This window comes from Trichoderma ghanense (assembly GCF_004382785.1).
Source record: "Trichoderma ghanense strain CCMA-1212 chromosome Unknown scaffold_1, whole genome shotgun sequence".
Classification (NCBI taxonomy): domain Eukaryota; kingdom Fungi; phylum Ascomycota; class Sordariomycetes; order Hypocreales; family Hypocreaceae; genus Trichoderma; species Trichoderma ghanense.
Window position 1 is genome coordinate 1834131 of NW_027395664.1, and position 15039 is coordinate 1849169.

Sequence of the window (15039 nt, forward strand, 5' to 3'; positions counted from 1 at the left end):
GGTCCCGGCACTTCGTATGCTACTGCTCGGCATCTCGAGGGCCTTCTGGCAGTAGGAAAGTTGGAGAAGCTGAGCTGTCAGACAGCCGGGGAAGCTAAACCCCAAGAAAGCCGGGGAAGCTGAACCCCAAGAAAGCCGGGGAAGCTGAGCTCAACTGGGGACGGACCCGGGCCGGTGACTGTACGTGTCTCGTACCCGGGGCAACACGAAGAAGGGCCGTCAAACTGGCGGCCGTTGAGTGATAGTCGCACGCTAATGCCGCATGTCTCTCAGATAGTATGTCGTTCGGAAGATACCGCTTGTTGGAGTAACTTAGGTAGTGCCAATCAGTTGTTGGTAACAATATCCCGTCCATGAAGCCGTAAGTCGGAAGCAAAGAGGACTGGGTAGAAATAGCCAATACTCCTATCCAAGGGCCAGTAGGTCAGCATGGCGGCGTCTCTCTACCTCAGCGTCACTAAAGGATATCTTTAGACCAGTAGAATAGCGTTCACCGATTCTACCATTTTCGTCCGCATAGGAGCAGTCGTTCTCAGAATAACACGAGCCATGAATTGCTTGCTCCGAATTGGTGGCCACATCCACATCGGCCACGGTTGATGGTCGTGACAGGTTCAAACGGATACTGTAGAGGCGCCATAAATTCTTATCTGGTGGCCTCGATGCCTGAATTCTTTAAAGAAAGATGGAAGGTACGAGAGTCACGTGCCGCGCAGGACAAGTGCCCGCAGTTTGTACGTGCGAGAACAACTCGCCTGCCGTGGCAATTACGCCACCATAAGCTCGAGACGTGCCGAATCAAAGTCAATCTCAATGATCGAATGTCTGCTTATTTCCATCTCCTCGGCCGGTTGCTGTGTGACGATGACGATGTCAACACGGGGCAGCTGAAGCGTCACCGCCTCCAGACTCATCGCGGGGCCCTCGCTTCCCCAGGTTGAAGCTCTGCGGCCCCGTAAGCTGGGGAAATAGTGTTTGCGGGGGACAATGGAACGGTGGTATTTTGCAATTGCACCGGAACCACTGGCAGACGCGGATTCAGTTCATGGTACGCTGTTATTCTGCGCATCGTCCCGGTTTCTTGGAGCAGATTGTGACTTGCCCCGGTTCACGACTCCAAAGAACTCCAACCTGCTTCGATGTGGCGCTGGATCGTGCGGGGAGAGGGCTCCCCCTTCGTGTCCAGATTCGCCTCCGCGACATCCGTCAACCCGCAAGAAGGCGCCTTGTCTGCATTTCTGTGACTAATTAGTTGCCAGTTACTGCTCCATCCCCGTGAGCGCTTGTCGAGATCTCGTGGGAAATGTCGGAGGCAATGTCTGGGGAGACTTGAAAAGGACGGAGCAAAACGTCAAGCGGCAGGGGAAGCGGTGGCGGGTTAGTGCGTGCCTGGGTGATGGTGTGGAGAAAAGGCAAGGAAGGTCGGGAAGAATATGTGCAGAAGGAAAAATCGCCGCTTCCGACTTGACTCGGACGTTGGCCTCGACATGGCTGCTGCTGAGGCTTTCGGGGGCTTGGGCCATTGGGCGCCCAGGTGAAGCCAGTCAAGCCGTGTCGTCAGCGGGATCTACGGCATGCGGCCCAAATCTGCAGTGCCCTGCATCAGACTTTTCTTCAGGCCAGGCACTAAGTGCCCAGTGCCAATTGAGGAGCGGGATGCGTGCAGGAACGAGAGTCCGATCGTGAAGGCGCCTTGAGTTTATCTGGGAAGGCTGCTGGCAATGTGCGCAGGCACAGGATCATCCACGGCCGTATCCATCTCATTATACATGAAGATTACTACCGAGGCAGCTCACTGGACGCATCAGCGTCGTATCTTCAGATAAGGCAGGGGCTGGACCACGCTTGCAAGCTGATCTCGAGTCAGGGCTGCTCCATCCAGCTCGTCTCCATGCTTCCGCCCTCACGATTACGATGCGACGCGCACTGGGGGGTCCCACCAGCGATAACCCAAGCACCAGGCTATCTCGAGCGGCGTCTCACTTCTTTCATTAACGCGGTCCACTTAGGTTTAGTGAAAGCCGGATTGCTGGGAGCCCGCGACCCCGTGACTTGAAATGCCGGAGGCGAAAGGCTTGCATACTCGCTGGTATTATGGCGAATCTCGAAGATTCGCCCTTTGGTCATTTGTCCACTGAATTCGGAACGTCGCCTGTGGGCGAATCCAAGAAGACGCGGACCCAACTAACGCTCCAATGCCGTCGCCAAACGTCTCGCTGTGGGGAGGGGATGGGATGGAGAAGCTGGAACTAGATCATTTCAGGATCTCACCGTCCAATCACCTAGTTGCAGAGTTTCATCGTCTTATCAAAAACGGGCATTTCTGGGGGAAGGCAACCCCATTTTTCTCCAGGTCCCCGTCTCCATCTTGGGCCGTTCTCGGGGGCCCCGACTTTACCTATCTACTATCGCCCATTGAGCGATTGTGTAGCCTCCCGAATCCTGTTCTTGCGCTATCAGCTTGGCCGCCCCCCCCGTCAGCTGCCGGCAGCCTGACGACCTAGATCATCAAGAGTTCCGGTTGCCGGTTCCGGTCCGGTCCTCCTGGTCATAAACTCCAGTCTCTCCTTGCCAATCCTTCGACTTTCCATCTTCAAGTTGTCCAACTCCTCAAAGACAACCATGGAAGAGTACAGCAACGATCCCAAGCAGGGCCTCACCCCCGAGGCTGCTGCCCTGGCACAGCTGGGCCACAAGCAGGAACTCAAGCGCAACTTTTCCCTGCTTTCCATGCTTGGTCTTGCCTTTGCCATTCTCAACACATGGACCGCCTTGGCCGCATCAATTACACTTGCCCTCCCTTCAGGAGGCTCAAGCTCGGTCATCTGGGGTCTCATCGTTGCCGGTATCTGCAACTTGTGCCAGGCTGCCTCTCTCGCCGAATTCCTCTCCGCCTATCCCACAGCCGGCGGCCAATACCACTGGGCCGCCATTGTTTCGTGGAAGCGATGGAGCCGCGGCATCAGCTACGTGACAGGATGGATCAACGTCTCCGGATGGGTTGCCCTCAGCGCCACTGGTGGTCTGCTGGGCAGCACGTTCATCATGAACATTATTCAGCTCCTCCACCCGGACTTTGAGCCCAAGGCGTGGCACCAGTTTTTGATCTACATCGCATTCGCTCTCATTGCCTTGGTCGTCAACGCCTTCCTCACCAGAATCCTGCCTCTTTTCACCAAGGCCGCCTTCTTCTGGTCGGTTGCCGGCTTTGTCATTATCAGCATTACGGTTCTGGCATGCTCGTCCCCCGATTACCAGTCCGGCGAGTTTGTCTACGGCAACTTCATCAACGAGGTTGGCTGGCCCGATGGAATGGCCTGGCTGCTCGGATTGCTGCAAGGAGCCTTTGCTCTGACAGGTATGTTGATTAATGTACCCCGTTGATCATCAATTGGGACCGCTGCTGACTAGTTCAGGTTTCGATGCTGTTGCCCACATGATTGAGGAGATTCCGAACCCCCAAAAGGAGGGCCCCAAGATCATGCTCTACTGCATCGGTATCGGCATGTTCACTGGCTTCATCTTCCTGACCGCGCTGCTCTTCTGCGTCAACAACGTCGAGGACGTCATCGAAGCCGCATACGGCCCGCTGCTGCAGATCTTCATGGACGCAACCAAGAGCAAGGCCGGCAGCGTGTGCCTGCTCATGTTCCCCCTGGTCTGCATGCTTTTCACGACCGTCACCCTGGTTTGCACCAGCACCCGAATGAGCTACGCTTTTGCCCGCGACCGGGGGATGCCCTTTAGCAGCGTCTTTGCCCAGGTGCATCCAACCCTCGATGTGCCCATCAACGCCCTGCTCTGGACGGTCGCCTGGGTCATTGTCTTTGGCTGCATCTTCCTCGGCTCCACCAGCACTTTCAACGCCATCACTTCGGCCTCGGTCGTGGCTCTGGGCGTCACCTATGCCATCCCTCCGACCATCAACGTCCTCCGAGGCCGCAAGATGCTCCCGGAGAACCGCTACTTCAAGGTCCCTGAGCCCTTGGGTTGGATTGTGAACATTGTAAGTTGCTCATTCACCCGCCGTTCCACACAATTAAGATGGGATGGAATGGAGAATGCTAACTTTGAGTGAAAGATTGGAATTATGTGGGCCATCTTGACCACCGTCCTGTTCGTCTTCCCTCCGGAGCTTCCCGTCACGCCGGCCAACATGAACTACGCCATCGTTGCCTTCGGCGTCATCCTACTCATCTCGGGCGGAACTTGGATCTTTGACGGCCGAAAGAACTACAAGGGACCTGTCGTGGATATCGCGGGCATGTTCCACGGCCCTGTTGATGGCCTGGATGGCCTGGAAGCACTGGATGCCGCAGCGCCATCCGATAGCGTTCGTGAAGACATTTCTGCGGAGAAGAAGTGATGGAGTTATTTTCGGGATTTCAAGTTTTAGCAGCGAATCGTCTTTTTTTTTTTATTTCTTTTTCCATTTGAATATATTTTGAGATACCAAACATTTTCCCCCGTCAGTCCTAACTCCTGATTGCCAACCCCGTCCCAAAGCGACATGTCTCGGCAGACTTTTTAAACCCAGTGAGGGATACTGCTTCGCCAGGAAGCTACACGGTGCGTGTTTACAGATGGAAGAGATTGATTTGGCTGTCTTCAACAAAGTCCCAGGCCGTGCCCGCGGCATCCGCCCCTTGTTCGACCAGCGCATCCCCATCCTGGGAGATGGCCATCGGCCGAAGGTCCTCGCCCCATCTTGTCATGAGGAGCACATAGCCGCCATCCTCATGCCTATCGACGACAAAGGACTCGTGGGACAGATGTTGCAGCGCGGAGGCGATGATTTCTCCTTCATTGGTGTGTCCGAGATATGTGTTGGAGACGGTGTTGATGAAGCCGTACCAGCCGCCCTTCTTGACGCACAGCCAGAGCCAGCCGCCTCCAACGGAGGGCTTGTCGATGAGCTTGACGCTGCCGTGCGAGAGGGTCACGATGCGGTGGGGTGCTTGTCTCTCGCGGATCATGAAGTGCTTGTTTGCCTTTGGGTGGTGCTCTGCCCGGCGGACGGAGAAGGAGGACGCGTCCTCTGTTATGATGTGGACGGTTTCGGACATTCGAGCGGCAGGGTCGGCTATTGAGTTGGTGGTGACGACTGAGGCGATTTCCCAGGTGCTTTCGTTGAGGCTGGGGTCCTCGTCGGGAGGAGTCTGTGAGGTTGGAGGTGAGGACATGATTCAGCAGGCCACGCTGGAGCAATTGGTATAAGAGAGGAGAACTATCGGCAAGTTTCCACAGCTGCTCAACAGCTTCCAAGCACTCCAGTCACTGAAGGGGGTATCGACTGCAGAGCGAGAAGGGCCTACGAAAACGACGTGGGCGAACGGACACTCATAAGGCCTGCGAGCCAGCCTCGCCGCATGCAGGATCCCGCCTATGTCGTGATTACAAGAGGGCCTCACCGCATCAGAAACGATAAGCATATGCACCGTTTCATGTAAAATGTTGATATCTCGAGGGAGGGCTTACTCGCATGTTTTACGTTGCAAAGGGCGAAAAGGGTCGCCGATAAGGAGCATACATATGATGAATCCAGCAGTTCGGCGTCAGGATTTGCTGCAAGGTAACGCGAGTGAGTGCTGGCAATACTTGTATCTCGATGGTCTGTTAATAGCAGCGGCCGTTGATAAGATGAGAAGCTGATGTGATAGGATGGGAAGGGCTTGTTATTGTTACACCGCCGGTTCGCTATCTTGCATATGGACGATGTCTCGGAGCAGGATTCACATGAAAAATTCATGTCGTCTTATGAGTGAGATGCGTGAGAAGTGGCAGCTGGGCGGTGTCGCCAACATCAATGACACGTACCTTAATACTGTTATGCCATAGAGCCATGCTGGATGTGTCAATCTCGATTCAGCAGATGAGATCTAAAGCTCATCTCGAGATGATCCAAATCAACTCAAACATTATCCGACGTGTTCGTGTCCTCTCGCCTCTCACAAAGTCTCAAGCTGCAGCACAATTCCGCGTGTGTTGTAAATGATACATTGGTACCGACGCCGTGACACTGTGGCGTCACTCACCCACAGCACTAACCCGCCCCACAAACTGCGGATAGCGGCAAATGTCTCTGATAGAATGAAAAAGAGTCACATCAGATTGAAAACTCCCCAAACACTCTCACCCAATCGGACGGAAAAGCCCTCGGAACACACATCAGCTCTCACCATGACCCGGTTCCGCCCCTGCATCGACCTCCACGCCGGCCAGGTGAAGCAGATTGTCGGCGGCACGTTGGACAGCGCGTCCGAGGCGCTCCAGACGAACCACGTCTCGCAGCTGCCGGCCGAGCACTTTGCGCGGCTGTACAGGGACAATGGGCTCGAGGGCGCGCATGTGATTATGCTGGGCGGAGGCAACGACGAGGCCGCCAGACGGGCGCTGCGGGCGTGGCCTGGCCGGCTGCAGGTCGGAGGCGGAATCAGGGATGCGAATGCAAAGGAGTGGATTGAGGCGGGAGCAGAAAAGGTCGGTATACAAGAGTGAGAGGGAGACAGAGAGAGAGATAAGGGCATCGATTTTCCTTTTTCCGTGGATTGGGGTCGGATTGTGCGAGGTGCTGACTTGGGATTTGCTTTCTGCTTTTTTCTTTTTTTTTTAGGTCATCATCACTTCCTATCTCTTCCCGGATGGCCATTTCAGCCAGGAGAGGCTGGATGCCGTGCTTGCGGCTCTCGACGGGGACAAGGACAAGCTGGTGATTGACCTCAGCTGTCGTCGGCAGGGAGACAAGTGGTTTGTCGCCATGAACAAGTGGCAGACGTTGACAGACATGGAAATCAACAAAGGCAAGCCACACGAGTATCTTGTGCTGCATTTACACACACTAACAGACACGTCTACAGAGTCAATAAAGATGCTGGAGCCATACTGCTCAGAGTTCCTCATCCATGCCGCAGACAATGAAGGGCTACAGAAGGGCATCGACGAGGAACTAGTCGAGCGTCTGGCAGAGTGGTGCTCGATCCCCGTCACATATGCCGGCGGAGGTCGGCATCTGGAGGATCTGGACACGGTCAAGAGGCTGAGCCGGGGCAAGGTAGATCTCACGATAGGGAGCGCTCTGGATTGTTTTGGCGGGGCGGGCGTCAAGTTTGAGGATTGTGTGCGGTGGAACAGGAGCCAAAGCTGATGGGAAACAAGGAAAAGACGAGATGATCCGTTTGTTGACATGAAAAGAAAGAAAAGTCAATCGTGAAAGAAAATGAAAAGATCCGACGCTAACGACATGAGATGGTGGTGTGGATGGATGGACAGAAGGATGGATAGAGTTGTGCTTTCACACTTATGGATGTGCCGTGCAAACACCAACTGTCCCTAACCGTCGTAAAAGCAAGGTAGGAAAGAGCCTGACCGCCCTGGATTCAACAAAATTGGCCATCGACCCGGTAGAATCGCATCACTTCATATGTGCCTCATCAAGCGCCCTGGTAGCACCTGAGATGAGCCTTACGGGATCGCTGTGGATTCAAAGGAGGTCATACACGCACATACAGTACGTACAGGTACATCCACTTTGTACTCAAACGGGGGGGTTTTGCAAGACACCAGCTCGCACATCTTTGATCACGCAGCCATGGCCTGGGAAATTGATGGCTCAAGCTTTCGTATTCACCACCCAGGTCCTTTTTTCTTCCCCTCGGTAACCGTGGCGTCGCCGTGTTTCACAATCGCCTGCAGGTAATCATAATCAGACGGACGGCGAAAAATAGAACCTAGAAAAGGAGTAAAAGGCGGGAAGAAGCACTGCTCACCTCCATCATGCGGAAGCGAAAAGCCAAAACAAAAGTAAACAAAGGCAGAAAGTAAACATCAAGGATTATGTACGGGTCTTCCATACATAGAAACACTCGTCATGGCTCGCACTTGGCACCATCGTCGAGCCTCGCATGAATCCAACTGGGGAAGAAGAGGAGAAGCTTGCATGGGTCAAGGTTCAAGTTCGCAGCTAGCCCAAAAAAAGCCCAAAGCAAAGAGTGGAAAGGCGCAGAAGAGAGAGGAAGCTTCTGAGCTTTGTTTGGAGCCTTGTTATGGAGCGCGGAGTACCTAATTATGATGCCCAGCGATCTATCGGAAACTGACCGCTTTGCATGTCGCATGTCCGGGTCAAGTGTCTGGTCTGATGACGACAGGCAACAGGGCACAAGCTGGATTGGATGGATGTTTTGCAGGGCCTCTTAGCGCGGGATGCGGGTGAGCGGGCAGAGAGAGAGCATGAACATCGGCATCTGAGCCTCCCCGTCTGCGGCGCCGTCTGTACGTAATAACAAGATCGATATCAGCCGAACCAGCATCCTTCGGCCCTCCGCCGCTGATTGTTTGCATGTTGCTTCCAAGCCTCGTCTCACATCCCTGCCGGCTGCCATGGCGACTCTCGCAACTTGTCGCAGCCCGCGAGCGTTCATAGGGCCGCCGGTTCGAGCCACCGCGAGGCTCTGGTGCCCGCTAGCTCCCACAAAGCTCCTCCTCCCGCCCTCCAGGTGCCCTCGACTCCCTGCAAGCCGCCTGCAGCGCTGGAGCAAGCAAGATTTGGGCCCTCTAGCGCGCTCCCAACCCCTCCTCAGCTGCCATCAACGCCCCCGGAGCTCCCCCCAAGGCTCCCCAAGAGGCTGCTACTGTAGGTACTTCTTAGCTCTGGGCACAATAGCGGCCGTCGTTGCCACGACAACCCCTGCCACTTTTGAGGGCGCGGTTTTTGTTTTGCGTTGGGCCAATCACGGCTGCCCGACGGCCGTGCATTTCGCTGCTTCCCTTAAACTCGCCCAACCAGCCAAATGAAACGGCCCCCCTTCTCTGGACCTGGACCTGGACCTCGCCAAGTTGTCGTCGTTTGATGTCCCGAATCTGCGATCGAGTCGACTTCAGCTCCGAGGCAAACGCTTTTCCCTTTCCTTTTCTTCCTTTTCTTCTTCTTCGTTTTTTCTTCATCTGGCATCCAGCAGAGAGCAGAGTTAACCCGGCGAACATTCTGATATCTCGCGTCCCCCTTTCTCTTTTCCCTTCCCCCCCATCCTCTCCTTGTTCAATTCCCAACGTTCGTTTTCGAGGCTGCCTGTTGCAAACACAAACCGGGCCTCCCTTCTTTTATATATACACATTTTGCGACAGGAAAAAAAAAGCACACGCCCTCCAGTCCAGGAAGCAGACACGACGCCGGCAAGTCGTTCGCATTCCTCGCGCGGGCTCGGGGGTCTCATCACTGCTGCTGTGCTGATCGCCTCTGCTGCGCGCTGATGCGTCCATCGTCCTAGCCCGACATCGAGTGCAAGGATTAGCCAAACCAGTTCGATCGATATGTCATCTGAACCGGTACGCCCAGCGTGGCCCGCTGCCCAGCACGTTGGTCCTCGACAACAAGAGGCGCCGCAACTAACCTCCCTCTCCTCTCTACAGGTGCACCCATTGCGCATCGCGAAGGGCACGCCAGGCTCATCACCGCCAAAGACGTCGTCGTCGACGTCCAACCTCCCCCAGCCCCGCCCCCTTTCTGAACTCTCTCCCACGGAAAGGAGACGTAATTCTCCTAGCTGGAACCAAATGTCTCCTACCAAGGTTTGTGGAAATCGAGCGTTTAGCGACATTGAGTGTGCTTTTCTGGTGGTGTCTCGCGCTGACAGGGGGGTGCGCCTTTTTAGAAGTCGACGCTCAGCAATGACTCGTCTCCATTCCAGTCCTCACCCGCCGAGTCGGTGACATCGCCGCGAGTCTTCTGGCAGAACCGGAACTCGGAGAACATGTACGGGAGCGGCTCGCCCTCGCCTACGCGGCGCTCCTCGATCGAGCGGCTCCAGAAGGCCTCCCGAGTCAAGAACAGCAACATCCTGGCGCTGGAGCAGAAGCAGGAATACGACCCAACCCGCCTTCCTCAGATCGAGAGACCCTTGGCCAAGCCGCCCAACAGCGTCTTCGCTTTCCCAAAGACCGGCTCCCCTGGCCCGTACGCTGCTGATGGAGACAAGCCTGCGCCGATGAGCCCAGCAAAGTCGGACCATTCCGGTCCCAGCACGCCCAGAGGGCCCAGCAAGGACCAGGCCTCGCCCACAAAGTCGTCACTATCGCCATCCAAGTTCAAGAGCAGCTTCGACCATGAGACGGGCACGTGGTCTGCAGATGCATCCGCCGTCGACGGCCCTCCGAGCGGCCGCTCCTCGCATCGCCACACGAAGAGCGTGACCTTTGACGCTGCGCCGCCTCAGATCAACGAGTACGAGATGGCCACTCCGGATCTCTCCTCCATTGGAACGAATTCGCGCGAGGGGAGCTATGACTCCATGGAAGAGGACGAGGAGGATGACGACGACCTTCTCTACGATCCCGCGCACATGGGCGGCGAGGACGAGAGTTTCGATGCGTCGCTGGAGGACACGGACAAGACGCCAGTCGTCGGTCCCGATGACTGGGCAAGGGACAGTTCTCTGATGAACCACGAGCAGGAAGAGTATGATGGAAGCCCAATGCCCGACGGCGCTCCGGGAGCAGCTGGTTCAGGACGCCTGTCCATGGGTAGCGCCAGGGCCGACTCCATGGGCTCTGTCGCGGAGAATCGCCCTCTACCCCCTCTGCCTGGAGGCCATGGTAGAAGCCAGTCTACCGGCTCAGTGCCCTCGTCCCCGGCCGTGTCCCAGAGTCCGGACAAGGCGGCGGGCTCGCACAGAAGCCTGCCCGTCCCACCCCCAGCCTCGGCCACGAAATCCGATATCGAAAGCTTCATCAGTGGCAAGATGTCCCTCGAAGAAAGACTCAAGCTCATGATGCTGTCTGATGATAACAGCGGTAAGACCGCTGCCGAACAACAGCGTGAGAGACGCCTTCGACGAAGCTCCGGACGCAGTCGCAGCTCACTGTCTCGCGACGATACCCTCAACACCGTTGATACCCACGACAGCCAGATCGCCCTTGACGCCCAGCACGATGAGGAGGCAGAGACTCGTGAAGAAGACGACAATCTGGGCGACATGTCTGGGCTGGGAGATTACCAACTGCCGCAGCCTCTATCCCGCGAAGCCATCATGAAGCGTGTCAACGGCAACAAGATCATGGCAGATCCCGAGTCGGAGTATAACTTCTCTTCGCCGCCCGGCACTCCCCTTCGAGAACAGCACTTTGCTCTGGACCCTGATGTTCCCATTCCCTCAACCGAGGACTCTCTGATGGGCGACGAGGAGGATGAGGAGGATGAAGACGATGACAAGTACGACGAACATTACGACGATGAAGAGGACCCCGTGGAGAGTAGCGTCATCATCCATCGGGTCATTCATGAAGACGATTCCGAGCTCGACATGTACGACTCCGATTACGACGACGAATATGACGATGAGCTGGATGGTTCTCACTTCGAGTCGGACGATGACTTGGATGCTTCGGGATCTCATTACGGCGGCGACGACGGCCACTATGCAGAGACCGAGGTGAAGGCTGAACATTCCGAGAAGCCCGCGGGCGATGCTGCCAAGGAGCCCGTCAAGGAGTCTGTCAAGGAACTGTCGCCGCCGGAGCATGACCTCACCGATGAGGTGCTGACTCCGCGAGCCATTTCGCCAGCGACAAGCAAAGCCGACACGCATACCGAGGCCGAGTCCAGCATGATCAGCGAGTCGAATGCTTCGGTTTCTGATTTGGATTCTGATGCCACTCCCGAAGCCACCCTTGAGCCCTCGGCCCTCGAGCCGTCTCTCCTCGAGCCATCTGCTCTCGAACCTGCTGCGCTGCAGCCAGCCGCTCCCGAGCCCACTCGCGAGGTCTCGGCGGAGCCAGAAGACTCACTACAGCCGGAAGAGGAAGAACATGACTTGTCGCCACAGGTATCGGCCGAGATCCTCCGAACAAAGACTCCAGAGAAGTTACTCCCAAAGCCCGAATATGACGGCACTGGCTGGGGCGACGATTCGTACGAAGATAGAACAGGAACTCCCGACTCGGTCATCCACAACCCGGTGTCCGATGATGAAGATGCGACCACCATCCCGCGGGAGTCTCCCGAAATTCCCGAAAGGCTCGCGACCATCAAAGCCTCCGGCTCCAAGCTCAAGACGAGGGTTTCCAATACGCCTTCAGATATCGTGGCCATGCGGGAGGCTCGCAGACACGTCAGCGGCGAAATCCCTGGCGTTCCATCAATCCCCAGCAAGCATCGCGCGCTCATGTCGAGAGATGGCAGCGAACTTGAGAATGACAGTTTCCTGGCTCGACATCCTAGCTTTAAGAACCGGAGTCTGACGCTGGACCTGGACATGGGCCTCAGCTTGGACAAGGATTTTGAACGCGTGATTGAAACGCAAAAGGTAGCTTTCAGCCGTTCCTTTGTTCACACAACACAGATGACCACCAATGACAGCCACCCTTTGCCTCGACAAGTGTCGAGAGACCAGCTCACCCCACCAGGTCAGTGTCAACTCGATGCTAACATTACAACTCGTTCTCAGCGCGGATATCTCATGCGACAAAACACCAAGCTCGTGTCGGCCAGCGACAAGGACGCCGAGGACGCCTGGAAAGGACGGTCCGCGAACAACTCGCCCATCAAGACAAACCGTCCGCAGTCGTGGACCGTCGAGCCGTGGAACAGCCAAACTCGTCGCAGTATTCGAAAGGGCCAGCCGGTGCTAAGCGCCGTGCCGCCGCTGCCGGGCCAGGAGAGCAACACGACGACGCTGAACAAGGTTGTTGAAGAGGACTATACCGTAGACGCAGCCGGTCCCGAGGCGGGCGAGAGGGGCCGCCTGTTCGTCAAGGTTATTGGTGTCAAGGACCTTGACCTGCCGATTCCGAAGAGTAAGTAACTGCCAACCGTCCGCCCTTGTCCCTGCTTTGCGTCGAAATCTAACACTTGTTTTCTCATTCTCAGATGAGCGCAGCTGGTTCAGCCTGACGCTGGACAACGGCGTGCACTGTGTGACGACGGCCTGGCTGGAATTGGCTCGCAACGCACCCATTGGGCAAGAGTTTGAGCTCGTCGTTCCCAACGACCTCGAGTTCCAGCTCACCCTGAACGTGAAGCTGGAGAAGCCGACATACGCCAACGTGCAGCCCGCGGCGATCAAGATGGCAAAACCCAAGACATCAACCTTTAGCAGGGTGTTTGCGTCACCCAAGAAGCGCAAGGAGCTTGAGCTCCAGAAGAAGGCGGAAGAGGAGCGTTTTGCGCAGCAGCAGAAGGAAGCCCTGGCGCGAAAGCGTAAGGATGCTGGTTCGGCCTATGAGCTCCTGTCGCCGCTGGCTGCCGAGGACGGAAGCTTTGCTCGCGCGTACATCTCCCTGAAGGAGCACGAGAACCGATGCTTCGGTCGGCCGTACACGGTCGAGGTTGTCTGCTTCAACGAGTGGGCGACCGAGGAGGAGAGCTTCGCCTCGACGATCAAGAGTAAGCGCGGCAACGCAGCTGGCATCCTCCGAAAGGCGCCGTACAAGATCGGGAAGCTGGAGCTTCAGCTTCTGTTCGTACCTCGCCCCAAGAACGTGACGGATGACGACATGCCCAAGAGCATGAACTCGTGCATCCGAGAGCTCAAGGCCGCCGAGGAGAGGCTGGCCCGCAACTGGGAGGGTGTTTTGAGCCAGCAGGGTGGTGACTGTCCCGTAAGTTTTTTTTTTTTTTCTCCCTTCCGTCTTGGTCCCCGCCCCCTCCGTTGGCTTTATGGCTTGGCTAACACGTGTCTCAGTACTGGCGCCGTCGATACTTCAAGCTTGTTGGTACCAAGCTGACTGCTTACCACGAGGCTACCCGCCAGCCTAGAGCGACAATCAACCTGTCCAATGCCAAGCGATTGATCGATGATCGCAGAACATTGATGGAGAAGGAGACGATGGGCAAGGGGGGCAAACGGCGTAGGTCTGCCTTTGCTGAGGAAGAAGAGGGGTACATGTTTGTGGAGGAGGGCTTCCGCATCCGGTTCAACAACGGCGAGGTGATTGACTTCTACGCCGATACACGCGAGGACAAGGAGGGCTGGATGAAGGCGCTCTCCGACGTCATCGGCCGTGGCGATGCCGGATTGGAAGAAGATGCCAGTGGAACCCGGACGCGGGCGAAGTGGTGCGAGCTCGTCTTCAAGCACGAAGAGCAGATTCGACGTCGAACGGACAGCCGCCGAGTGCACTCGCGGACAAGGAGCACGTTCAACTAAGGGCGGAGTGGGCAAGGCGACAGCTTTGGGATGTACTTGCCATGTTATGAATACGTGTTGGATTATGGAGTATGACCGACGAGCTGGAAGGGAGAGGGAAAGGCGCATCTTTGCTACTGCACACACATTCATTGGCGTTGCCGGTGGTTTTTCTGTTTTCTTCTTTCTCATCACTTTTGCGGCCTCTTCCTTTCTTCTCTTCTTCCGGGTCTACTTTTTTTCTTTCATTGCTTGCTGCATTTGATTCTATAGCCGTTTTTTGCGACAGAGATCGCTGTACGTATGGATTTTGATTTTGTACTAAAAACGTCGTTTAGCAAGCAAGGTATAATGAGACCAACGCAGCCAATGCGCCAGTTTCCTGAAGCAACTGGATGGCTTTCTTGTCTGCCTGAAGTGCTGCTGTTTGTCGATTGTGATGTGATGACGCACGGGTGGGTGGAAAAGGGGCGTTCAGGGGTGAGATGGCCATGTGTCGCATAGCGTATCATCAATATCATATCACATCTTGTGCATAGAGCAAAGCACTTCTCTATATCGTCATTGTATCTGCATGTTCCGTCGATGTCAATGTCGATCGTAGCATCTTCAGCATCATGCTATGTATGAACAACGCAACGCCCCTGATATCGCCCTCCCCTCCGCGCTGTCGCTCCCCGTCCCTTTCATTTCGATTGTAATCTTACGACTCTCTCTCTCTCGCTCTCTCCTTTGCATCGAAGCCGAGGCACGTGACCCCCTTACGCCGTCCTCTGCATCCATGCCCACCCGCGTCCATTTGGATGGAGCCACAGCGCTGAGGCCCCGTCACCTTTTGGTGGGGTTACTGGAGCCACGCTCAGCATGAACGCAGCTGGGCGAGGCACAGCGGGTCCCGCCAGGTCTCCCTTCCAGTGGGTTC

The 15039-nt window shown here is 56.0% G+C and overlaps 4 protein-coding genes across 4 annotated transcripts; 3 read left to right on the top strand and 1 right to left on the bottom strand.

The window, feature by feature from the left end:
- Positions 1-2622: 2622 nt before the first annotated feature.
- Positions 2623-4366, top strand: CCMA1212_001987 (Choline transport protein; the record flags this gene model as incomplete). The annotated part of the gene is made up of 3 exons (XM_073699392.1): positions 2623-3358; positions 3417-4006; positions 4082-4366. The coding sequence occupies 3 exons, from the start codon at positions 2623-2625 to the stop codon at positions 4364-4366; spliced, it is 1611 nt and encodes a 536-aa protein (XP_073562062.1).
- A 211-nt stretch (positions 4367-4577) lies between these two features.
- On the bottom strand, positions 4578-5183 carry CCMA1212_001988 (uncharacterized protein; the record flags this gene model as incomplete). Its single annotated transcript, XM_073699393.1, has 1 exon — positions 4578-5183. One exon carries the CDS (start codon positions 5181-5183, stop codon positions 4578-4580), a length of 606 nt encoding a protein of 201 aa, XP_073562059.1.
- A 997-nt stretch (positions 5184-6180) lies between these two features.
- Positions 6181-7144, top strand: CCMA1212_001989 (uncharacterized protein; the record flags this gene model as incomplete). The annotated part of the gene is made up of 2 exons (XM_073699394.1): positions 6181-6480; positions 6614-7144. The coding sequence occupies 2 exons, from the start codon at positions 6181-6183 to the stop codon at positions 7142-7144; spliced, it is 831 nt and encodes a 276-aa protein (XP_073562060.1).
- A 2162-nt stretch (positions 7145-9306) lies between these two features.
- On the top strand, positions 9307-14138 carry CCMA1212_001990 (Bud site selection protein BUD4; the record flags this gene model as incomplete). Its single annotated transcript, XM_073699395.1, has 4 exons — positions 9307-9564; positions 9648-12786; positions 12860-13590; positions 13674-14138. 4 exons carry the CDS (start codon positions 9307-9309, stop codon positions 14136-14138), a joined length of 4593 nt encoding a protein of 1530 aa, XP_073562532.1.
- Between the last annotated feature and the right edge of the window lie 901 nt (positions 14139-15039).